General features: G+C 40.2%; 1 protein-coding gene across 7 annotated transcripts in view; it reads right to left on the bottom strand.

Moving 5' to 3' along the window:
• The window catches only part of LOC121525038 (mediator of RNA polymerase II transcription subunit 13-like), a 133,537-nt gene that overhangs the window by 20,917 nt on the left and 85,717 nt on the right, over positions 1–26,903 (bottom strand). For all 7 annotated transcript variants that reach the window (XM_041810754.1, XM_041810757.1, XM_041810758.1 and 4 more), the window contains exons 4-11: positions 23,951–24,034; positions 5,153–5,298; positions 3,722–3,928; positions 2,175–2,339; positions 1,735–1,885; positions 1,547–1,648; positions 636–1,292; positions 212–425 (exon numbers count right to left, since the gene is read on the bottom strand). In XM_041810754.1, the coding sequence (XP_041666688.1) occupies positions 212–425; positions 636–1,292; positions 1,547–1,648; positions 1,735–1,885; positions 2,175–2,339; positions 3,722–3,928; positions 5,153–5,298; positions 23,951–24,034 (1,726 nt within the window). The remainder of the gene's footprint in view (positions 1–211; positions 426–635; positions 1,293–1,546; positions 1,649–1,734; positions 1,886–2,174; positions 2,340–3,721; positions 3,929–5,152; positions 5,299–23,950; positions 24,035–26,903) is intronic.

The following is a 26,903-nucleotide window of genomic DNA, read 5'->3' as shown; positions in this document are numbered from 1 at the left end:
TTTGCCAAAAAAAGCCTTTTTGTTTCATTATAAAAGACTGAGTTTTATCGAAGCAGGGTGATTTTTTTTTTTTCTTAAATCTCAACACATGTACAAGACAAAATCAGGAAAGTGATAAGACACAAGAGGCACCAAAATCAACCCAAACACTAACAATGTAAAAACTCCTATCCTTGTTGCATTGTGTTTTTAATTGTTTGAATTATCTCACCTTGACTTTCTTGCTTGGTTCTCTACCTTGACCCTTTAACCTTTTGGAAGTGGAGAATGTGTACTCGATGTCTCCTTCCTTAAAGTCGTAGGGATCGTCTCCAGGCTCCCGCAGAGCTTCCACACCCGCCTGCTGGAAGAGGCCCAACGTGTGGATGTGTTCCCTCACCATCTCCTCTGAGATTTTAAATCTCTTGTGAGTCTGTGTGTAAAGTCTGGAGGAGATAAAAGGCACAGAAACAATCATATAGAGTGAAATAGTGGGAGCCAGTTTCTCATCTTGTCCCACTTTTTTGTCCTTCTGCTTTATACTTTATCTGAAATATTTATCTATGGATGAATCTCTTTATCTATATTCTTGGATATTTTTTGCTGTTTCCCTCCCTTTACTAGCTTATACACTTCTGCTGTTTTTTCTTTCCTACCTCTTCAGCGGTGCTCCCTCAGTTCCTGTATCTGTCTTCACTTCCTCCAACTTATCAGCTGGGAGTTCGGGGGGTCTGCAGTCAGTCTTATCAGTGCGGGGAGTCCTGAAGTCTCTCCACCAGCCAGCCCCACTTTCCCTCTGCCTGAGCAGGGCTGTATACACCGCTGTCTCACTGGTTATCATTCCCATCCCTGAGCCCCCATCCGGGCAAACAGGCATTTCCACAGGCCCATCAAGCACCTCTGGGTCTTGCACTCTTGGGTGCGGGCTTAGCGTGGGTGGGAGCGGAGACATGGGGGAATGAAGAAGGGACTCTGGGGCTTTCCTGCCGTTAGAGAGCGGTTTGGGATACTTGCAGCTCGGCAGAGCAGCCAGAGGCTCCAAAGGGGGCTCCAGAGCCACAAGACCTCCAAGCTGGGGCCCTCCCGTTGAGTCCTGCTCCAGAGGGGTCTCCTGCGTGATTGAGAGGCGGTGGTGGAAGGGGATGGTGGCCGGCCTCTTGGACTGTTTGTCAACTTTTTCTGTCTTGTCACTGGTTTTGTGTTTGGGCAGGGAAGGGGGGTATGAGGACGGACCGGCGTTTTGAGGGGGATTGGCACTGGTCTGAGGGTTGGCAGTGGAAGTGGTGGTCAGATTTTGCTTCTGCTGCTTCAGTCTGAAGGGAAATAACAAAGATAAAACAAACAAAAAAAACATTAAGAAGATCCTCTATGGGGCCTATTTCAGGCTAATCTTCAGGGATTATGTTCTTATTTCACAGTAATTAGTCTTTAAGTATGGAAGTCCTATGAGGGCATGCTTCCATATCTGTGCTTCATTCTGATATTTACAATTTCTTCCATCTATAATAAACATAAAAAAATAACTCAGATGCTGTAATAGAAATAAAAGGCTGTTACAAACAGCTACCTGGAACAGCTGCAGGGCGCCCTTGCTCCCAAATCATTGAAGTCCCACGTTGCCACTCCATTTGGCACTTCCTTCTTCGGTTCATCAGCCAGCTGATTCGGTCTGTGGGGGGGGGGGGGTAATCTATGATCATGTGTCACTTAATAATGGCACACAACAAACTGAGTTATGATTAAACTTATACATACTGCGGCTGGTTGAGATAGCACTCCCTCCAGGCCTGATGTACAACCTGACAGGTCAGCTTCTTCCCAGAATGCTTTGGGCTGATGCTGGGGACCGCCATGCTGCTGTCTGGCGTGGGGACGCTGGAGACAGAGGTCACAAAACCGCTGTCCGCTGAAATGTGGAATTGTAAACAAAGGTAGGACAAAAGATATTATAGTGAGTAGATTTTACATGCTAACAAGCTCATAATGATTGCATTTGTATTTGTTAGCTATGTTTTTTGTAAGGTTTGAGGTTTACTTTTATCCCAATGAACAAAGATTCATTAATATTAATATAATTAGTTCTGGTGTATTTTGATATTAAAAATTGTCTGGCCAGATGTCAGCTTGACAATGCAGGAGGATTTATTGATCAATTTTGACATGTGAGACAAAAATAACTTGTATGTATTTGTCACCTGAGCAGGGCTGCTGTGGGGATGTGGGTGGAGTGAGCGGCACACTGCAGTGGTTTTGCTCCCTGTTGAGGCCCTGCGCTGCAGGAACAGGTGGAGGCTGCTCCACTGGGAGGTCCCCCTGGGCGATCAGCACCAAAGCAGCTGGATAGGTCATCCTTACTCCACCTGAACGGACAGAAAAAAAAACTTAATTCACTTTTAGATACGGAAATGAGCAGAAGCAGGGCAACGCTTAATTTTTTTTCTACCTGGGTGGCTAAACTCAGTCACTCGGCCTCTTGTAAACATAGCTATGTTTAATACTCTATATATCTGAAAAATGTTTTATTGCTGTGTTTTTTAACTTTAAAAAAAGGAAAACAGCAGATGAGCAACACGGCAATCTTCAATGCTTGTTGACTCACAAAGGAATTATAATCTGTGCACTTCTGATTTAATTACTACAAGAGAAAATTGTTTAACGAGAACATTTCTTTAGATGATGCCTTTTCATTTTGCTCTTAAAATGCACAAGATTGGTGAATTCAACTTCAAAATGTCAACATTTTTCTCCCAGGGGAGCATGCCTCAGAGCCCCTGGAAGACTCGGGAAACACTGTAGGAAACACTGCTAACAGCTGATCACTTTTTAGGATTTTGAGGTGGTAACTGGGGTTGCCAGTGGAATTGTAGATGAAGCTTGTCTGTCTGTGTGTCTATTTGCAAAAAGGTTGACCGAAACATTCAACAATAAACTCTGCTGGAGTCAAATGAATCCACCTAGCTTAGTTTTCAACATTTACACTGAGGATATTTGACTGAAGAAAAAGATAAACACATAACAAGCAAATGATCTACATGAGGATATTTGGACAGCACTTGTTCCTTATCTATTAATGTAATGGATAACACACTTTCTCTCCCCTCTGCTCACATAAAACAATTGTAATTCTCTTCCCAACTTTAAGCATTGCAGACAGACTTTCTTTTTCAGCCGCTCTGCTATCCAAAGGAGTTTTGATTATAATCAGGTCAAACCAATGCCGTGGGATCAGACTGATTAGACAGAGCTATTACAATAGCTCTCCGGGGCTTTTACCTCCACTTCCCTGTCTTTTCTGTCTGTATTTTCAGCTCTCTCCTTCCTTTCAGACATTTCCTCTTTTTACACTCTGAGATGTGCTAAAAGATGATCGCTGCTGACAGAGTGCTCATAAATGACTCCCAATACACTGATCCTTTAGTCTTTCTGTTCTCCCCCAAATGTTGAATTGAAATCATATAGAAGAGTTAAAATTTACATAAACTCTGAAAACAATTTACCTACTTGGATAATGTTGGAGCATGAGTTTCACATCACAGATGTTTCTAACTTTCTAAAGCATGTACAGATATAAAAGATATAGATATAAAAATGTAGATTGAAAATAAGCTAAATATCTTCTAAAGCACATTCAGGATAACTTTAAACAACATAAAAAACAAAATAAATAAAATAAATATAAGAATACGATATTCTTTCCATTCCACTCTCTTCAATCCTACCAACATGTTGGCTTCGTCCTTACCTACAATGACCTCCAATGCTACGTGACGGTTGCGATCATAAGCCCGGCTTGCTTCCTCTTTCTCCTTTTCTCCACTTCCTTCTTTCTGTTGAAGTACCATGGGGTAAAAGTAGCTCCACTCCTCCATCAGCTTGCGTGTCGCTGGATCACTCATTTTAAAGGCCTGACCTGTGAGAGTACCGCTCAGTCCGTACGGACTCAGGATCACTGCAGACAGAAAAAAAACATATTCAAGTGAAGACTTGATGAGACATTAAAATGAGTTTGTAGGGAGTTCCCTTAAGTTTGGACACAAAATTCTGAACTAAATTCCTCATGTCTAATTTTAGCTTGTTGGAGTCAGAAGTGTGAGGTATGGCTATTATAAATGAGACTAATGCTGTAATATAATTTTATTACATTTTTTATTGTCTCCTTTAATATCCTCCCTTTCTGCATCAACACACCGCTACATTCAGGTCTTCCACTGATCAAAGCAATACAGTAGGTCTTCTTCAGACAGCTATCTCAGAATCTTCGTTGTTCTTTTCTAAACTTCTGACACAGAAAAGTGTTCGTTTGAGCACAGGTTTGATCTCAGAAAAAAGGAACAAGTCACATGGTGCTAAATCAGGTGAACAGGGAGGGCAATGCAGCACTGTGACTTGTTTTAGGGCCAGACTTCTTTACTAAGAGCGCAGAGTGAGCTTGCTTTTTCTCACAGTTTTTCACGCACTGTTGTTCAACTTTACAAAAAATTTAAAGTTGCTGTGAAGGAACACATCCAAGCCCATTTGCTTAAGCACAGAACTAAAAATCCTTTTTGACTACCCTTAGTTAAGTATTTTAGTTTCACAGCATTTCATACTTTTGTTTCACAGCAATTCAGATGCAAATATCCCACTTTTTACACCACTTAATACATATTTAGTGACTTACTATTAACATATAAATATCCAAACGAAAAAAACTGAAAACTGCTCCACCTTGATATCCACAACATTGACTTTTTTTCTTACTAATTCACATAGAATAAATACATATTTCAAAAATATATTATACAATTTACAATACACCATTTCATTCTATGATGCCAGAGAACATCAGCAAAGGAACTACTGATGAAAATCAGCCTTTTGGCTTACTCAGCAACATTTACAGAATATTTGTATGAATGCTGATTATAGTACATTGGCCCTTTTAAAAAGAAAGAAAGAAGACACAAAGTGGGCAGTTTGTCTCCATGATGTACCCCTAGTTTGGTAAAAGTTAATACTTTAGCCTCATAGGACTTCTACCTATGCTCTGTATTCATGACATTTAGTCATACAACTTCTGAATTAGTCCACGGAACATTTAAACATATTTTTCTGTGGAACAAAAATTTTCTGGTTGCAGTTTTATCAGTATAAACTTACTGGAGAGGGAAAAACCAGGTGTTTGTGTTGTTACCTTGCACTGGAGCGGCGGAGGCCTGTGCGAGGCCAATGTGGTGCTCTGTGACGTGGTACGCAGGCTGGTGCTGGGCAATCTCCACGCTGGTGCACACATTGCTCTCCCCGTGGAGGAAGAAGGAGAAGGAGCAGGAGAGGTGCTCACTGGGGGCAGAAAGCAGAGAAGGATGAGCTCACAGAGCGACAGTACAGGTATGTGACGCTCCTGTTTGTGTGTACAGTAACAGATCTCTTTGTCCAATCTAATTACCTCTGTATTTACCTTTACAACTGTAATCAGATTGAGACTAAACTGGATCCAAATCTACATTTAATTATGTTAAACTTGATATTAAACAAACCTATAAATCAAATCTATTGGAAAACAAATGTACAGGCGGGGACATGACACATGATGAGTGCTTTCCTCCAAACAGCAATTTAAAGAACACACTCTGATCCAGTCTCTCTGCATCGCTCTTCCTCCATCGATCATCTTCATCGTTCCCCACACAGGCTCCTTATTGCAGGTATAAATCCTCATTTGCTTATGACTGATTGTGCCGGCTACATGTTTACATATGCAGCGCTCTCTTTATTACACAGCCACAGCACAGTCCATCATGCATTGCTCTGTTTTTTTTAATCACAGAGGGGTAATTGTTGTGGCCTTTTTGCAATCTATACAGCAGTGGGCGGGCTGGACATCATTAACTACAAAGACGACTTCACTGATGTATATTCTTAATCTATAAATGTATCAGACTGACAATAAAGTCAGCAGGTACTGTAATCTCCATGTGATTACCCTGCTGCTCATGCAATATCTCCTCTGCCCTGAGGGAGCTGGACCTCCATTCCAGCTGTAATGGATCATCAAATTCAATTAAAAAAAGGGACAGTTCTACAGTCACTCATGAGCAGAACTAAAGGCAGGTCTTCAGGGGATAAAATATCTCACAGCAATGTCTGCAACAGCCTCCAGAGGGCGCCAAGTACACCCAAAGAGAGGAAGCTAGTTTTTCTGCTCTTAAGCATTCTTTTTGGAAAAAATTCTTATTAGATTTTCTACGATAAACAGGACCTGAACAAGAATAACAAGAAATCTATTCAAAAATATGACATAAAATATAAAGCAGAAACAGAAGTCAACCCAGTATGAGAGACAGAAGTGCCACCTGGACCTCATGATGATACCTACAAACATTAGAGAGGCTGGTCGAGTACCCTCAAATATACTTAAACAAACCAAACACACACTCCTATGAAAAACACACATGTACTCACGCATAGTCATATTTACATGTCATATATATATTCATAAAGATTCTTCATATTCCTACAGTAAATACACAACACTACTGAGAGACTGTTTAGACACAAGTCTGCACACAATTACTGGAAGAGGAAAAAACTGCAAAGATAAAATACATCAATATGCAAAGAATACAAATAATTACAGAAACAGTCAGCACTGACAACTCTTAAATACCCTCAGTAATTTCATGTGTGCTGCTCATTTTTGTTTAGTATTTATACGGCTGAAGGTTACAGCTGTCAGGAGCAGTAACCTTCGGTCTCATGTACTTTCCATGTATATTAGGGATGGACAACACTGGATTTTTGTCGATATTGGATATGCTGATATCTGCAGAATAATTTCAGCAGATGCTGATACCGATGCTGATACTCAAATATAGTTCAGACCTATAACTAAAGACTTTAAATAACACTAGTTAAAATTTTGGGACGAACAAATAAATAAATTGAAGCTCTTAAAGCACACTTTTAAGTCTAAGGAATGATAATGAATAAGGAAAAAGACTTCAGCTGATGTAAGTCTGTTGGTCCAGCCCAAAATTCCACTAACAAATTTGTTCACACGTCAGAGACGTTCATATCTGCTGATTAAGGTATTATACGATGATTTCAAAACCTGGATCATTTTATCACAACATGCACAATCCTTACAGCTTAACTGTGTTTTTTAAGATCATTTATGCCACATATTTATGGTAAGAAAAACCCAACAACCAAGAAACATTTATGTATGTAATAACAGAGGTAACTACACTCAGCTTGTATGACGGCCAAGGTTATTATAGTCAACTAAAACTAATTTAATAAATAAACCTAAAATGTAAAAATGACTTAAGTTAACTGAAACTAAATAAAACTAATCTTTACCATAAAAAAACTAAACTGTGTTGTGTGCTTACGAAAATGACTAAAATAAAACAAAATAGATCAAAATTAGGGAATACTTAACACAATGTTTAATTTTTGGTCTTGACTTGTATTTTAAAGATCAAACTTGAATAAATAAAGTTAAAAGGGAGAAAAAAACACTAAAACCAAACACTATAAAAACTAAATGAAAACATAGCAGTTTAGCAAAATGAAAACTAAACTAACAAACTAGCAGGAAAAACTGATTAAAAATTCAAGTAAAATTAAAAACAACAAGTGAAAACTAGATAAAGTTATAAACTAATGAAAAATCTGTTATAATCCTGATGAGGACCTTCTCCATAATAAATGAAAAAGTACTTTATCTGTAAGACAAAAAGGTAGTTTATCATTTATAAGATTGATTTTTTTTTTTTATTGTGAAGACACTTTTCTAATTATTTGGTGTATAAGTTTAAACTATTTATAAGGTCACCAGATCTTGTTTGTGCATGCTAGAAACCACTTTCCTACTTTTGGCCCGTTATTCTGGCCATTTTAGCAAATTTGTCCACATCTCTTAATATTTTTCCTGATGCATACTCAACTACACCGTCTCTCTCCATATGCTCCTACTGTATAATATACAGTTAGTTCTGTTGTTCTTGATTTAGTAAAATAAGGTGAACATTTTTGCTTTGTGCTGTCTGGTTATTCATCTCTTTTTCTGATCTTTTAGATTTGTGTGGTTCATCAGTACAGTAATTGAGGGCTGAGACCCCCGGGGGGCGCAGCAAGGCTAAATATACACAATTCAGATCTACACTGCTATCAAACTATGGCAAACTATATGAAGATAGCCAGGTAAAGAGAGGGAAATATGGGAAGCCATATCTTATCCTCAAAAAGTTTGTGAACCACTGAATAAATCTGAATAAGAGAGCTCTTCATGTAATCCGTTTGCTTTATTCTACTGATCAAGCTTGTAGTTACTTATTTTCTGATATTACTCTAAGGACATATGACCTCTGCTGTTCTGATTTCATTAATGCCTGGTTATCACTCTAACATGTTTGTTGCCCTATATGAATAAAAGATGACTTTATTTGTGAGAGCTGAGGTTTTGTTATTGCTACATTACTGCCACCCTGCGTCCCATTCGACAGCAAAGTTCAAACTGTGCAAAATCTGACACAGCCGCACATCGCCTTTCATACACAGCACAAAACTATCATCTCCAACAATCCATCTCTGCAACGCATGACTCAAAATGTTTTCAGTGCAACTGCCCTCCAACTTTGTCCTCAGTGCATCATTACAGCATATGAAGGGCTATTTATAGCTGCACAGGGAAGCTCAAGAGAACAGCTGCAAGTCAAGAGCACCAGTTGAGCTAAACTGCCATGCACACATGCATAAACAATTTACACAGAGGACGTTTAACTGGAGTATTGAAAAGCACAAAGCTGCTAAAATTATAGTTGGAGTTTGCACTGATTCCTCATAAAATAATCTACCTATATAATGACAGGCTAATTGGCTGAATGATTGATGTTTTGCATATTTTCCTGCTCTGTGTCTGCAGCCCTGCAAGGATTAAATAAGCCTGTGAAATGAAGCATCCATTAGAGTTTATTTCCCTCTTGTGTTGATAATTCTCTTTATATTGTTATTGTATATTTTTATGAGATGTGTGCACACTGATTTAGACTGAAGTGTGCGCAAAAACACGAGTCCCTCAAGGCCACTTATAGCTGCAGCTCAAGCCCGGTGAAAATCATGGTTTCTCTCTTCATATTGTGTCCTTTCAGACGGGGATACAGGAGAATTAACGGCTGGATGTGGATGGAAATGTTCTTGAAATCTCTGCCTTATTTATGATAATTAATGCAAACAAGAAAAGCAAAGAAGTCATCTCCTCATGGGAAGAGAGAGGCTTTCAACTGGTAAAGCAAGTGCAACTGATCGATAATAAAAGGTGGCCAGTGACTGCTGTGCAATGATTATGATCTAAGCTCCATTACAGCTGCAATAAAGCGCAATTAAATGTGAGTCAGGCAAAAGCAGAAGTACAAAAAGAGCATCAAACTGCAGCCTGACACAGCTGGGAGATTGATGCTCCCTGTCCTTTTACAAAGGGCATTTTTCTGCACAGTAAGCGGGTGTGAGTATGTGGACACACTGGGCTTCTTGCATCCTCAGGGGACATTTGTGCAGTCGGCAAAGTGTGAGTGTCTATGTGTGTGAGAACAGTGGACACGGGATGCGAGGCAGCTGTGTGTGCTGCCTGGGCTGCATGAGTACAGGTATTAATAAATGAAGAGGAGTGATGGCTGAGACTCGCCTCAGGGCTGACAGTACTGGAGAGAGAGAGAGAGGAGACGGAGAGGAGGAAGGGGAGGGGGGTGGGTGAGAAGGATTAGAAGAGAAAGAAGAAGAGTGAGAGGAGGAAGAGCAGAGGGGAGAAAAGACATCAACAGAGGGAGACAGAAGTGAGCAGCAGAGGTAGAGAGACGAAGGAAATGCGTAAAGAAAAAGGGAGAGGAAATTAGGAGGACATGAAAAAAAAGAGCAGTGAGGTTAGAAAAAAAGAGCTCAAGAGGAAGAGGAGGAGGTGAATAATTCAGAGCCACGCACTGCAATCGCTGCACACATATCGATGAGATCAGAGTTTTAATGGGTGGCTACTGAGCACAATTTTATGGTGAAATCAATCAGAGGATGTAGAGGCGGAGAACACACGGACACACCACTGTACACACGTGTTTCATTTGTTCCTAAGCCTATATGACAGCACAAAGAGCAGCCTATCGTTTATATGCAAATGTGCGTGCAGAGAGACACAGATGTATGCAGAAAACCACACTTATTACAACATGCATTTAACGCCGCTGCATGAGCAGAACGGCTTATTTGGCTCATATGACAGCATGTGTCGCTCCATTCAATCACAACACAAACAGTAAACCAGCAGGGAAGCTGTTAAGCATCCAACATGTATCATGGACTTGACACACGTGCATCTGGGTGCACTAACGCACGCACAAAAAAACCCAAAATTTAGGCAGGATGCTTTCATGTCTAACCCAGCAGGAAAAAGAACAAAAGATCAGATTAAAGAAGATAATGAGCAATAAACCGCCACACTAGCATGCGCAAAACACAAAGAGCTTCTGTTTCTGTTGTAGCAGCATCTAAATCCTTCTTGAAGATATCATTCATAGTATTTTCTTTAAGCTCCTTTAAAAACTTTTGTCATATTATATATTGTGGACAATTTATTCCTTTGTTGGTATTGTCTGACTCATGCAGAAGTGGTGTGCTCCCAACCTTTTACAGTCAAATATATCACTTACTGAGAATCTTTGCTGTGCTTTTTTAAACACTGTTTTAGCTGTCCAGTTGCTAACACATAGCAGGTTTACAACCAGCCAAATTCACTTCTAAATATTTCATCTCTTGCTGATGATCATTTGCTTGTACAGCTCATGCAGAGTTATCAGTATTGATTTCTCTTGTCTTCTTTAGGCACACTCATGCTGGGCAACTCGTAACATACCCAGGGTACCCCTAAAGTCCTATTAGTTTGACTAGTGTGAATGCTTGTGTGCTCAAGCATGATACATTTCCTTAGCTCTTACACGGATGGAAGAGGTGGGTACTGTATAGCTGCTCATGCACAAGCTCAAGTGCCAAATGTGGACACGACATGTAGTAAATAATGTGCCACATTGAATAACAGAAATCCAGGAGAGTTCGAGGGCTGTATCTGATAACCTGACATGCCAAGTAGATTGTTTCACCTATGCATGGCATGAAAATACTTTCACATCCCAAGGGACAACATTTTGTAAGGACATTACCTTTCAAAAGAGAAGTCGGAGGGTGGCAGGACAAGAATTCAGTCTGCCACATAGAAAAAACATGACAACTCTTGTTGAAGCTGGTTGGTAAATGCACAAAAACACATAAGTTACCAAGAAAAGCTTTCAGCATGGCTTTTCGTTCTTTTTTAAATGAATAAATGTGGTCCAGTTCTGATAAAATGCTTGCAATAGCTGCATCCACTTTAACCTCATCACTGGATTGCCACTGTTTACCAGCTTGGAGTTTAACTAAACCACACCTGTAGCTACAGCCTCTTATTCCTCCCAAAAACGCATACAAGAGCAGAAAAACAAGCATCTGCTAGTCGGGTTTACTTGGCGCCATCTGGAGGCTGTTGCAGACATTGCCAGGATGATGTATGTACAAGAGGTAAACTGGCTCAAGTCTGGTTGGACAAGGAGTAATGCAAGGGCCATTCATGAAGGGGACTGCAGCTGGGACTAGTGTAAGTGCACCCTAAATAAAGACAGTCTGGCTGCAGACCACAACTCTCACATGCCTGGTTCGGCAGACCACAACTCTGCTGTCAAGACACCACCGCTGTCAGGATTGAAATACATGCACAAACTTTCAAAATAAAACTGGTTTACACTGCTAGTTAGGGTGAGAGTTACTAAAGCCAGATCAGCTATTTCATATCTCAATTCCATGGATGTATTTCACCTTTATCTGGGAAAGCGCATGAGAAGGGTAGGAATTTCCCAAAAAAATCTTGGTGATTGGAGGAACGATCTGTCCGTCACACTGATGATGGGCCAATCAGAGTGACAAGTCAAAATTATGTTGTACACACGTGCTACTCTTGAGCACAGCTTAAAGGCTACTGCTACTGTAGATTGTTAATGGCAGAACTTCTGTGAATAAAATTGATGCCAAGGCCAGTCGGGAGATGTGCATGAACATTTTCCCTGCCAAGACAGCTTTCAGTGTGGCTCTTTGCTTCTTTAAAAAAAAAATATGTGGTCCAGTTCAGTTAAACTGCCATTTTCCTACAGCTACACACAATAGCATCCAGTAGCTAATAGCTACCACAGCAGCAGCCATTGGATACACCGGCAGACTGGGAGAAGAGCAAAAACTTCTTTTCATCATGAAAAGCGTTAAGTGTTATTTTTTATTCTTTATTTCTTCCAGAAACGAGTTCAATTTCTGGTAAAAGTGATGCTATACCAGAGCTGTATCCATCTAATCACCCCACTGGAGGCAACCATTGCAAACCGCTTTGAGATTATTGTTCTTAGATGTCCCCAAAGCATGCCTGTGAAGTTTGTTGCTGAAAAAACACTCCAGTACAGGATTTTTGCATGTCTAAAAAGCCCTCTGTTTCAGCCCTTCTGATGTTACAATGTTACAGACACTTCTATCCAAAGTTAAGGACCTGATTAGAATTTGAACCATCAGTTTCCCAGACCAAAGTCAGCAGGGTAACCCACTGAGCTATCCAGCATCTCAGCCGACAGCTGAGAGAAGGAGCAGAAAAGGAAAGTGGAACTTTCCTCCAAGCAGGGAGGGCCAACCAAACCTGGGGGCGGTGCTAACTCCCCACATGAGTCATGAGGGGAAATTCTGAGAATGGCTTGTTGTAGTACACATTTTCTGAAAGGTGGAGAAAGGGAGGGTGGAAGGAAATGGATGGCCATTGGAAATGGGGCACATATTTTTGTTAGAAAAGTCTGAAAAGTGATTTTTGCATAATAAAAGCTCCTAAATGAACACAAACAAATGCACTGTTCATGTTCATGTACTGTAAATACTCCAGAAATAAGTCAAACTGAGAACTTTTATCACTTCTGTTCTGAGGCAGATGGTGTCTCACAGTGGTAGTCTGCAGGAGGGGGATGTCTCAGAGTGGTGATCTGCAGCCAAACCCCCTCAAAATGAAACTCCTTGTTGGAGCTTTAATGTCCCTTTAGGGCTCTGTAAATAAATTTTAACCTCTCGCAAGGACAAAAAAATGGGACAATTAAAATGATCTCATCCTGCATTTTAAATGTCAAACTTGCAAGCCACAATAAATTTTTAGCATGGAAAAAAAAATAAAAACCTGACACCTCTCTCTGCAAAGTGTCAGGCATATAAAGATATCAACTTCTCAGTTAGTCTAATTTGCTTCTTCAGCTCATAATGAACCATCAGTATTAATTTCAGTCTGTCTCATAACCAGATAAAAACTCTTCACTGAAGCTTTAAACTCCATCAAATCTGAGAGCTTAATTTCCCTAATCTGTACCTTAAATTCTCTCTCATCCTGCAATACCATGAGTTCTCTTCCTCCTTCTAGCAGCCTAACCCCTCCTACACACTCTGAGAGAGTCGACTCTGCTGCTGCTCTGGTGTACGAGGATGTTTACACTCTTGTAAGCTCTTGTGAGCAGCATGTATACACAAGTGCTTCTAGAGCACTCGCACAATAAGTTTTATTCTATACAAGCAAATCCTGCAGATCCATCAAACATGCATAATACTCCACAGGCTTATATGCAGGTGTGTGTGTGAGTGCATGCACAGCCAATGCGCAAGTATTAACACAAGCGTAAGAGAGACGTAGTCAGCTTGATGTATTATTCAGGAGCCCCAAGTGGGTGGCTTTAGCCAGTGTAGCTATCACTGTGTGCTCAAACTGTTTACATGGATCCAGAATAGAAAGACACAAAAATAAGGCACATTTTTAGCCTTCTATGAGTGCAGAAAAAGCAGGAAAAGTGTCGGTGCATTGCAAATTAAATTCTTCGTAGTCCCAAAAGACAGCTAAATGACGTCAAAAACTTTGTCAGTGGGCGATTCCCACACATAGAAATGCTGCCAAATAGAAGAGTCTGAGTTGCAGACCTAAAAAACACACATCACTGTAAGCTACCACTGGCTTCATATCTGTGGTCCTAATTAAAAAAAAGAGAGGAAAGGATCTGTTGGTTGGCTGTTGCTGTGATGTATCACCATCCCCTCTATTGATCTGTGCATTTCATTCCCCTTCTTTCCTCCTGTCTCTCTCTCCCTCTCTCTCTGTAGTTAATATTAGAAATGCCTCGTTTCTCCAGGGAGGCCCAAGAAACACGCAGAGTAACACATTTCAAAGGAGAAAATGCTAATTTTTCACTAATCCAAATATCTGACAAGCACACTTATGAATGAAAAGATGGCATTTCACAACTTTTATCTTAAAAGTCGAATAATATTACTCAGATATCTGTCTAAAACGTAAAGACATCAGGTAATGTCTAATTCCCCCGTAGTGTGTTCACAGTTTTATGGCTCAGAGTGCATGGAGTCAATCAATGATCCACTGTACAGCTGGAAGCATGCTGTATTTAAAGCTAATAGACTTTTACAGCGGCTTCTCAATAAAAAGCCTTTTTACAGCTGATGAATTGTGCATACAATCATCATAATAGTCAAATTAATCAATGACTGCAAAAGTGATGTTATGGTTTAACAGGCATTTTTCAGTTATAAACATGGACAGAGTGTAATCCTCTAAAGCAGGGTGTCAAACTCAATCACAGCAGTGGCAGGATTCTGGATTTAGGACTAACCTGAGGGCCTAACAGGGTCACCTTTTTAACCAGAAACTGTCAACCTTGTTTCACTGCAATAGGAAAAAAACTTAGCACTGATGATAAACGATTTTGAAAAAGTTAAAAATATAAGTTCAAAGGTTCACAATCTGAGAAAAGTGAATTTATAAGATCAAAAAGGTCAAAACAATAAATTGAGATTGAAAAAGTGTTTTTTTTTTTTAATGGCAAATATGTTCAAAAGCAAGTCAAAATTATGAGTTTAAAAGGCCAAAATATAAAATAAAATTTGTAATCATGAAATTAAAAATCAAAATATGATTCAAAATGTTCAATTGTGAGTCTCAAAGGTCAAACTATGGGATTACGAAGTCAAAGTTTGGAGTTGAAAATGTAAGGTAAAATATAAAATAATTGGCTAGAAATGTCAAAACAGGACTTAAATGTAGAATTGTGAATCTTAAAGCTTCAAAAAATATTATATGAGAAGTCAAAATTCTGAGTTAAAATGCTTCAAGTATGAAATTAAAAGCCAAAATCCTAAGTTTGGGTCCTAATTGTGAGATGCTAAATTGAAAATGTGGAATTAAAACACAATTTATTTTTTTCCCACATTCCTGACTTCTTATCTAAATATTTTTACTCCTTTTTTAGATTTTATGATGTAACAAGGATATCTTAAATCATCAAGGATAAGTTTACATTTTTATACTTGAGGAAATCTGCAGAGCTCATACTGATGGGCCATAACAGAAACATGAGATCATCTTGCGGGCATATTTTAACTGTTCCACGGGCCAGATTTGGTCCAAAATTCATCTTACAAAGCAGATGGATACGCCCATTTCCTTGTTTCTCACTTGCGAATCCATCTTGCAAAGCTCCCGTCTGAACCGTTTGGGCCTGGTTAGGAAGTGACAGGTCCAATCAGCGACAAGGGGCAGTGCTTTCTGGCGTGGTGGAGTCGTGATGTAAGCAGCAGCAACAAGAGGCCAGTGCAATAGTGGTGGAAGAGATTAGCATGGATGCTGCTAAAGCGCCAGTTTTATCAGAATGTGACAACATTTCTTTGTCAAAAGAAGAACAAAGAACAGCAGTGAGTTGCTTTCTTTTCAAAAACGACAAAAGTCGTGTACTGACATCCACAGTTGCCATGGTTTGCGTTATGCAGCGATCTATGGAGTTTATGCCCTCGGTAGGGACGCAGCTTGGTAGCGGCTACCTCACATGTTTGGTTGTTCTGATTGGCCCGTAAAGATGTGACAGACAGAACGGTCTTCCAATCACCCTCTGAGTTTTTTTTCAAAGGCTGTGCCCTTTCCCAAACACTGCCTATGGAAGATTTAACAGATGAATGTGAAACAAACCCATCTGGCGTGCAAGGTTAGGACAAAATCCAAACACAGACAAGACGTCCTCAGGAGGGGCCAAATTGATGAGTTTTCATGGGAGCCTTAGTGCTGGGAAGAACAGGAATTTAATGATTAAAGTGTTAAAAGGAAACGCCTGCTTCAGCTAATACAAAAACCTTCCCTCGAACTAGTTTAAAACAAACCTTGTCCACAATCCAAAAGCTCTAAAGTAAAACCCTTTGACTTCTTATTAAAGATCACTTCACTGCTGGTCTTTGTAAGCCCATCAGACAGTAATTTAGTCAACCACTTATCAGTCAGTAACTCACTTTAACCTAATCATCTGTCTGCCAGTCAGTCTGAAAGTCTCCATCCATCAATAAACTGCTCACAGGCTTCTTGACAGTCACTCCTACAATCAGTCATATTATCAGCTTCTTTCTAAAGCATATGCACCCTAAAACATTCTAGAAAATTCCAGTACAGCTTGCTCCTAAAATCTTTGTGTATGCTTGTCAAACATGGGGAGAGAGTGGGGAAGGACTGCACCAAACAGCACAGAGACTGGGAATCTATCCTGGACCAGTTTGTAGAGGACTCTAGCCTCTGTATATGACCGCTTGCTCTACCAACTGAGCTAAACTGGCACCCAAGTTGAATTTTTTATCAACCACACTTAATTTAAAACCAACCGCTGATATTGACCTACAAAGTAATAAGAACATCAGCAGATATTATTCTTAAGTTATTCATAATGCCTGAAGTTGCTGGTTCAGGATAAGTGTCTGAAGGAACACATCTTAGTCTTAATACAGTGTCAAGCTTTGATGACAGGGGGCTATAAGCTAACACATGAGATACATATAAAAGGCAGTAAGAGCTAAATTTGTCCACAGAAAATGTATTTTTCTCAGTGGATATCTTTGTTTTAACAAGACTGAGCTAACAAAGAACTTTTGTGTTGATAGGCACTACAAAACTGTGCCACCACTCTGATTGTGATGTGTCAGTTAGGGATGAATCCCTCTTGTGCTCAGGAATACAATATGTTACGCATTATCATGACAAAAGAAACATATGAGAAACTGTTAATGCGCACTGTGCAGAGACAGATTTATCGTGCTATAACTTAAGAAAAAAATCACTTTAAATCAGGTGACTCTGAGAGTCATCTCCTCTAATCACAGCAGCATACGAGACAGCTTCTAGAGGGCCACAGAGCGGCCCGTCAGGAGCAGTTCCAAGTTTCAACCCATCTTGCTGACTTTTAATTTATGAAGATACTTGATTAAATTTAGATTTTTTTCGACGTAAGAGGATTGACACCCCTTTATCGTCTTCATTTCAAATATCCATTCTGTCTATGTATTCATTCATTTTAATAAATAGAGATATCTTGGTAAAAGGACATTTATAGCACATGCTCAGTACTTACAGTGCTGGTAAAATGTGACAAATAGAGAGAAAGAGAAAGGGCTTTTGTTTATGGTTGTTAGTGTTATTTCTGGAGAATTTGTGACCTTGTGATGCAGAATGAAACCAAATGTTTGCTCTCCAGGATACCACTTATACTTCAATGTCACTGGTTGGAGAGGAGAGGAGAGGAGAGGAGAGGAGAGGATGATTCCTGCGATTTAAAAACTGCACTTTGTGTCTGTTTTAAGTACCAGAGGGCGTCTCTGTTTCACTGTAAAAAATGAGCATTATTTATGCATGAGTATGTGGCCATTAATGCAAATGAAAGCAGGTAGATGAACAAATAGACTGTGTACTGTACTTGGCATGCATAGAAGTGACTGAAGTAATGAGTGAGAGAGAGACTCTAATACATCTATTCAGCCGTCTATTGGAATGATTAATTTACGACCCCCCACCTCCTCTGATCCCCACCTCCTTACATCCCCTCTGCACACACTGCCCCCCCCCCGCGCCCGTCCCTACTCTTCCTCCTCTTTCTCGTGCCTCTCCTCTCACACTCTCTCTGCATCCCTGTAACTCTCTCTTTTCCCCCTCAGCGTCTGATGCAATCCGTTACCAACCCAGAGTGCTGCCTTCCTCTCATTGAGACACAAAGAGAACACGAATATTGTGCTGTGAGAGAGAGAGAGAGAGAGAGGAGTCGGCAGGGGGGTGGAGGAGGAGGAGGAAGGAGGAGGGTGGGTTTGGATGTGTCCTGGATGTGCCAATCCTCGCCGTGCCCCCCGGGACACACTACGAGATAAACACCAGATAAGCCTGACAAAGACAGCAGCGCCAAGGCTCAGGAGCTGGCACTGGTATAAGGGGGGGCACGGCATGGATGTTTTGCGCCCCCTGTTGGTGATAAAGTGTGTGAGAGGAGAAGAGACAAAGGAGCTGGTTACAGCTGAGGCAGGAGGTCAGTGTATGCCTAACTGAGCAATGTTCCCTCGTGGCAGGAAAACACTGCCGGCCAGGGATCTGCAGGGGCTCTTACGGCTCACACTGTCAATTGTGGGGCAACAATGCTATTCTGGGAACAAGGCAGTGTGACTGTGTGTGTATACAGGCATGTGTGCTGGAAGCAAGCAGTGGAAATATGTGAAAGGAAAAATGTCACATTTCACTTACACAATGTGAAAAATACAAACATGCAGACGGCAGACATACTTAAATAAGATTTCTTTTCTTTGTGTCTGCATATTCAAGTTTTTTATTCCTTCTTTCTCTCCTCGCAGGATGTTCAATAATTCACAGACAGAAGAAGTCGGGGTTGGCACAGCAGGGGGCGTACCAGCTGACAACATGTTGGTATAGAGCTGTCAGAATGTGGAGGAATTACATGATGCACTAAAGAGGCACCACACGCATGCAAATCTCTGCATTCACTCAGAAACTGAGCGTGATTTCAGCATAACTGCCTATGTTTGTATGCATACAGTATGAATTCACACAAACACACAGTCAGAGAGCAATGCATTTACACCTTCATACAGCCCATAAAAGCCACATTTATCAATCCTTGAGCAAGTCTTTCATTTTAATCTTAACATCTAAGTGGTGATTATATGTAAAATCTTGACTTCATTTTAATTTAATGCAACATCTAACCTCTAAAACTGGATAATTCAGATAAAGATCAGCTTTCACTTCCCAAACTTAATGATACAAACCAGACAAATGTACTCACATATGCACATAAAAAAGTGAGAAAATGATTTTCTCAAGGCACAGGGATAAAGACAGGGTTTAGATTTTTATAAGGGCCTGAGCAACAAGGGTGCAATGTTCTTTCTATTTCTTTTTTATTGCCTATTTTCTTGATTTCTAAGCACCTAAACGTTCACAAAAACTCATGATAATTGGCATACAAATCAAGTTTAAGTTTCACATAGAAAACTGAGATTTGGTCTGCAGATTCCACATGCTGACTATTACAAAGTCCATCATTGTCATGGCAAAATTCCAGCAGGAACTATGCTAATTTGGGTAAAGCAAACCAAAAAATGCGTGTGATTTTTATGTTTTTGGAGATTTCTAGAGGTCCTTCTAGGATGAACTTGGTATTTGGTATTTATTAATTTTCTATTAATGAATTTTAACTGGTAATAATTGGTCAGTGTGCATGTGAGGGTATATATTAGTACATTCATAATAATAATAAGAATAATAACATTCTGGTAGTTTATGTAAAACTAGAGTCCTGCATCAGACTCTTCTTTATCCCAATCCCTCCCACTGGATTTCTTACCATTACCACCCAGTCCTGCAGCCCATGCCATACACCATCACCCGCACCTGCAACAGTTGTGTCCAATCATGGAGAGGGGTGTTTTTTTGCCCAAATAACAGCATAATGACTCAGCATCTCTGCATAATGGTGCATAATGGGGGACGGGGACAGGGGCAAACTTAACCGACAGCTGCAACAACTTTGGATTTTATAGAAATTATGTACACATTTATAATTATCTGTGGCACCTGTTTCGAACTAGCGCATCCAAGAAGACGTCTAAGTGGTATCAAGGACAATTGGAGAAACAGTGTGGAGTACAAATCGAGACAGACACATTTTGACAGGTGGACAGAAACACAGATATAATCATAAATTATACATTAAAAAAATCTGGTTAATATAATAAAAAAGCATTGAGTTAATATTTTTGATTAAAAAAATGGGAAAGGGAGTAATAATTTTAGTTTCTTTTCATTTTGAGAAACATGTTAAAATGTATATATATATATTTTAAAATAACTATCTAAGAACTACATTTCTAACTTCACTGGGCTTTTCAGAAGCTCAGACATTTATGTGGGCAGACCTGGCTGCTGTCACAGATACACCAGCATGACTCTCAAGGCAGCCACTCAATTTCACAAGGCCAATCCTAGGTGAGGGGATTCCTGCTATTAGCTGCACCTCATTAATGTACGGTCCTTCAGCGATTAATTTCCTTTGTATTTCAAACTCTCTTTAGAGTATAAGAGTATATTGCTATGCCAGTTTTTTCCAATATTGTTTACCCCAAGCGAATACTTGAAAATCAGATTCAGGTTCGCAGACAGGACATTCAGTGAAACTGTGGAAAGTGCGAACAAAGGACACACTTTGTAGTGGAGTCAAAGTACTAAACTTTTAATTGATTAATCTTATCAGTGATCAGTTAAATAAAATGCCAAAATGAAAATTTCTTTGCTTTGTGCTCTTCATTGTTTATCAACAATCATTTTCTTCCTGTCAACGTAACTGTATGATCAACATTTAAACAAATCCCAGGCAATGAGTGACAGACTAAATAAAATCATGTACAGTCAAACAGGAGCACTGTTATGTCATGACCTTGAATAAGAACATGTTCAGCGAAGATAACGTGCCGGCTTTTTCCATGATGGACAATTTAAAGAGATGCTGCAGCAGATTCAATGCTCCTCTTCCTACAAGTCTCTTGAATCTCCCATAAGAGCTCATTTAAGTTGAGATCTGTTGACTGCAAGGGCCTTAAGAAATTATTCACGTCCTTTCATCTCTCATCAAACCTCCAGTGCCCAGAGGTGTTTGCATTCATAACGTCTCTGCACATTTTCAATCAGTTTTTATCACATCAGTAGTGACCAGAGCATACCAAAGCACAGTCTTGACTAAGAAAAAGCACATAAACTACTGTAAAAAAAAAATCCCTCAAGTGGAATAGATCCATCTATCTATTCATTATCTACATCACTTATCCTGTTTGAGGGCATGTGGGAGGCTGGAGCCAATACCAGCTGTCAGTGGAGGTGGAGTACACCCTGGACTGGTCACCAGCCAATCACAGGGCAGACGTACAGACAAACAACCAGGCACACTCAGAGTCACGGTCAATTTAGAGTCACCGCTAAAGTTAACAAGCATGTCTTTGGACCATGGGAGGAAAAACCAGCGCATGCATGAGAACATACTAACTCCGCACAGAAAGGCCTTATCTGACAGGGATTTGTATCAGGAACCCAGGTTAACTGACATGCAAGATGGACTGTTTCATAAATCCGCTGCCTATATTTCAAATTCACATCCCATAACAAAGCATTTGGCTGAGGCAGGACTTTACAAAAAATTCTGTCACGTTCATTATGGGCTAATAAGAGCAGCAAAACTGGAAAAGCTTTCATTTTACTTTTTTGTTTATTTTAACATAAGTGTGCACCAGTTCTGTTAAAACTGATGCATATAGCTATAGCTACAGCTACATCTGAGCTTAATGCCACACCAGCAGCAGCCATTGTATACTAAAGCTCAGAGGACAACTAAACCTGACAGTTACAATCACAAACTCCAGCCAAAGCCGGTTGTGAGAAGAGTGAAAATATCTTCCTGACATGAAAGCTTTCAGTGCTGTTCTTTGTTCTTTATTTGATAAGGGAGTGTGGCCCAGTTCTGATAAAACTGCTGCTATACTATAGCCACATCTAAGGTAATTGCTACACCAGTGGCAGTAATTGTATACACCACTTCACAGGACAGCTAAACTGTGACTGTAGCTTATCCTCAATTAAGGCTGATAACTCAGGTTCACTTTAAGATTGGAGCTTTGTAAAATACATTTGCCTAATGACAGACCTGGAATCAGACCATCCATCTACTCTGCAAGGTCAGAACCGCAACAGCGCTAACGTGCAGCCCTGAAGTAGAAACACAGAACTGAGTGACATCAAAATGAAAAAGGGAAGGCTCTGATGGTCTTGCTAGGATTGTCACAATACCATAATTTCAAACTTTGATATGATACTCATAAAAATCAGACGATATAATACCTGTTTTGATATACAGCAAAAAAGAAACAGAAGTCCAGAAGGCACCCAATATTAACTGCTTCTCACAATTGCAAGCAAACTTCACTACACAGTCTAAACTGTGCAAATTAGTTAGAATTTTGACCCTGTCTCTCTTTCTGCTCATAAGAGTTCTAAATGTAAGAGTTGTCTCTTTGAGGGACACTAATTGGACTTCTGGCATCAGAATATGCCAAACTGTGACTTTATATACACCCCACTGCTTTCCCTCTCACTCATGGCAACTCTGGGTTAAAAATCCGACTTAAAATTTGAAATTTTGATGCCCTCATGCTGGAAATAACCAGTGTCAGAGGCATTTTGCTTCCAAATGTGTCTGTATAAATCAGTGCATCCAGTCCATTCTTGTAAACATGGCATCTCAAGGATGCTCTGATTGATTTTCTTCAATCTTTGCTCAAATATCCACTGACACAAGATTAACTGAATCATTTTTAGATTGTCAAGGTACCATGCGGAGGCATGTAACTGCCAGGCATTACTTCCAGTTTTTAAACTTCAGTGCTCTTGGATTCTATAGACCAGCAACTCTCAGCTAATGAGGTGAACCCAAAAGTGTTTCGCAGAGCCCTTTTCAAGTAGTTGTGAATGTATGCCTGGGAAAAATTGCTCTAAAATGCCTCTTTTAAAACATGCTTATTTTGCTTTGCCTCTTTGTTTTGTCACATTTTGTACTTTCTGAGGTTCCTAACTCTATTATTTTCCATTAAATTATCTGACTTCCTGAAAAATATCAGAGATTTGGGTCATGGTTTCTCACTGAAGAGCTGGTGTTGAGTTCTGAGGCACGGCCAATGAGAAAAACTGCTATAGAGCATTTATAAATCTAAAACTGGATCAGTTAAAAACATTTTGTATTGAAAAGCATCAAAGTATTAAGGTTTTAACACATCTAATCACAGTAGAGAAAACAAAAATACTGGGATGTTTTTGTCCCAAAGCCATTTTCTTTCCACTTCTATGTAGAAATGGAAAGAAAAAAAGTTCAGTAATACCTAAACTTTACATAATTTTACATTGTGTTGACAGAAAGAGAGTGATTGCTTACATTTTCCTTACATTGTTGAATATAACAGTGTTGTGACTTAAAAAGTGTTGCACGTTAACGATGTAAGGACTGCAGCATCATTACCAGCAGGAGAAGCAGAAGTGGGCACACTGAGCTGTGAGAGGGAGCTGTAATGACTGAAGCAACAAGTGGAGCTGCTGTCATCACACCCACCCCTCTTTTTTTACTCACTTTCAGTCTGTCTCCCACACTGCCCGCGCAGTTACACAGCGTGACACTCACACACACTCTCTAACACACACCCAGAGAGCTGTGAGGGCTCAGCTCGACTCGGCTCTCACCTCTCACCACTATTCATTCACCGTCCTGCTTTTCAACAGTCTCACACACGAGCAGCCGCTGGAACATCAAGGAGAGAAGAGTCGACAAACGCTGAATCACATGAAAGCCTTCACGCCGGCCCGGCTATGTCACACTCTGACATTCGCACACGCATGGTCACACACATGGATGGAGACACAAAGCATGCTGAAAAAGTCCAGTGACAATATCTCAGTGAGGCACGTGTTAGAAAGTGTGCTCGAAACTCTGCTCACCTGTTGCCCAGAGACTTTTCTTCCAGTTCGTGAGGCTTGAAAAACCACTTCCCGATCCTCACAAAACCTTTGTCCATCAAACATCTGCAGGAGGACAAAAGAAAGAGGAGGAGAGAAAGAAAGTTACTCAAAATGAAATGTACCAGAAAATAGCCAAACTTAACAAAATAATGCACGCTTATTTTCCTTTAAAGAACCATGAAACACAAAGCAAATCTTGAGGCTTTAAAGTCTTTAGCAGGGTATGAAACAGACTGACGTTAATGAGATCTCGTCATGACTTTAAAACCCAAAATCATCAGCATAAAGATAAACTCTTTTTTTTTTTTTTTTTCAAAGATTTATTTTTGGCCTTTATTAGATAGGACAGTGGATAGAGTCAGAAACAGGGGAGAGAGCGGGGAGAGACATGCAGGAAATAGTGCCACGGGCTGGATTCGAACCCGGGTCGCCTGTGTATATGGCATGCACCTTAACCACTCGACTACCGGCGCACCAAAGATAAACTCTTTTAACTCTGTTTTTATGCCATGGGGAACAGTGCCTATAATAAATATTCACCCCCTTGGAAGTTTTATCCTTGGTAAAATGGTCAATATAATTTGGCTTTTTCACCAAAAAATTACAAAAAAAAAAAAAAACCTTCATGTCTAAATGAAAACAGATTTCAACAAATGTATGTTAGTTCCACCCCTTTTAAGTCGGTGTTTAGTAGATGCACCTTTGGCTGCAATCACAGCACTGAGTCTGTGTGGATAGATTTCAATCAGGCTTGCACATCTGGACACTGCAATTTTACTCCTTTCGTCTTTGCAAAACTGCACAAGCTTCTCCCAAGCTGTAGTTCTCTTGCAGTCTGAAAAAGATTGTCCTCAAGGATTTTCCTCCACATTCATTTTACCCTTTACCTTTACAAGCCTTCCAGAGCTGGCTGCCAGGAAGCAGCCCCACAGTATGATGCTGCCACCACCATGCTTCAAAGTGGGGATAGTGTGTTTGTGATTATTTGCAGTGGTTGGTGTCCGCCAAACATGGCATCTTGTCAGATGGCCAAAAAGCACTATTTTGGTCTCATCAGAGCACAGGACGTTCTTCCACTTGATCATGGAATGTCCCACCTGCCTTTTGGCGAACTCTAGTTGAGACTTAATCTGAGTTTTCTTCAACAGTGGCTTTCTCTTTGCAACTCTCCCGTGAAGCTTTGACTGGTGAAGAACTCAGGGCAACAGCTGTTGCACACAGAGTCTCTCACATCTCAGCTCCTTCAGAGTAGTCATAGGTGTCTTAGTGATCTCGCTCAATAGTCTCCTTCTTGCATGGTCACTCAGTTTATAAGGGATGGTCTGATCTAGGGAGATAATGCAATTTTTAATTAGAGATTAATTTTTAGAAATCTGATTTTACTTTGACATTAAACAGGGTTTTTTTGTATTTTTTATTTTGTAAAAAAAAAAAGTTACATTGACCATGATCCATCCATTTTCTACACCGCTTATCCCATTCGGGGTCACAGGGAGGCTGGAGCCTATCCCAGCTGTCATTGGACGAGCGGCGGGAAACACGCTGGACTGGTCGCCAGTCAATCGCAGGGCTGACATATAGAGACAGACAACCAGGCACACACACTCACACCTACGGCCAATTTTAGAGTCACCAATTAACTTAATGAGCATGTTTTTGGTGGTGGGAGGAAGCCGGAGTACTTGGAGAGAACCCACGCATGCACAGGGAGAACATGCAAACTCCACACAAGAAGGCCCTGACTGGGAAGCGAACCAGGGACCTTCTTGCTGTGAAGCAACAGCACTAATGCCTGCGCTGCCGTGACCGTAATTGATATATAAAATCAATTAAAGGGTGAAACATCCAAGGGGGTGAATACTTGTTATGACACTGTAAGCATTTCAGTTCCAAAATTCAACATACTGTACCTTTAGGCTTTGAGCTATTCAGGGTAAGTGACTGTACTGTAAAACCTGATTTGGTTTTTCTTGCTCTGAAATGGTAAAAAGGAGGGCTGCATCTGTGCTCCATGAGCAAAGTGTAAGATGTAGTTTAAGACAGGTGCAAAAGAAAATAAGTAGTCTCCCTTCTAATCCGTTTTCCCTAAAGTGGTATGCACTTTGACATATCGCTCTCCAAAACCTTTTCCTTCATCAGATCAAAATGTGATCACATCAAACACTCATGCTCCCTTTTTGGCTATCCCACCATCTGTGCACATTTTCACCTCATTTCAGCCTCTCTCTTCCTGACAAAATTCAGCTCTGACTCGTCTCTGTGAGCAGGTGCCAGAGAATTCCCTACTGGATCCTCTGACCTGGGTCAAGGAATTATGAAATGAATTTATGGACTCTTTTCCTGAGCTATCCAAGGCTTTCAGTCTCTTCTACCATCTTTGGGGCATTCTTTTAATTTTTTTTCCTAATCTGATCTCTCCTGGAAACTACTCGTCTTACAACATTACCAAAGTAACTGTGTTTTATGTGGCCACATTGGGCTGATTCCCAAACCACTTAATAAGGTCAGTGCTGGCTCTGATACTAATTTACAGTATCGGATCAGTGCATCTCTAAGCAGGGTCACTTCACTGGAGCCCTTATTAAGAATAAACTGTGAGGGAGTTAACAGAGCATTTTATCCATGGAGTAAATGCGTAGGCTTATGCTGAAAGGAATCCAGATTGGGTTTCTTCAATGACTACAAAGACACGTGTCTTTGTTAAAGACACAAGATCACATTGTGAGAGTGCACATTTTGTTTATAATTTAGTGAAACTCCTTAACAGACCTTTCGGTACTTCACTAAAGCTCCTCAGAGAAACTTAAGTTTTCTGCAAATTTCGCTGTATACAGGCACATCTAAAAAAAATTTGAATATCATGAAAAGTTCAATATTTTTTGCCACTTATTTCAGAAAGTGAAACCCATAACTTATATAGACTCATTACACA

The sequence above is a fragment of the Cheilinus undulatus genome, linkage group 17 (assembly GCF_018320785.1).
Source record: "Cheilinus undulatus linkage group 17, ASM1832078v1, whole genome shotgun sequence".
Lineage (NCBI taxonomy): Eukaryota > Metazoa > Chordata > Actinopteri > Labriformes > Labridae > Cheilinus > Cheilinus undulatus.
This window is presented reverse-complemented; position numbering and strand designations above follow the sequence as displayed.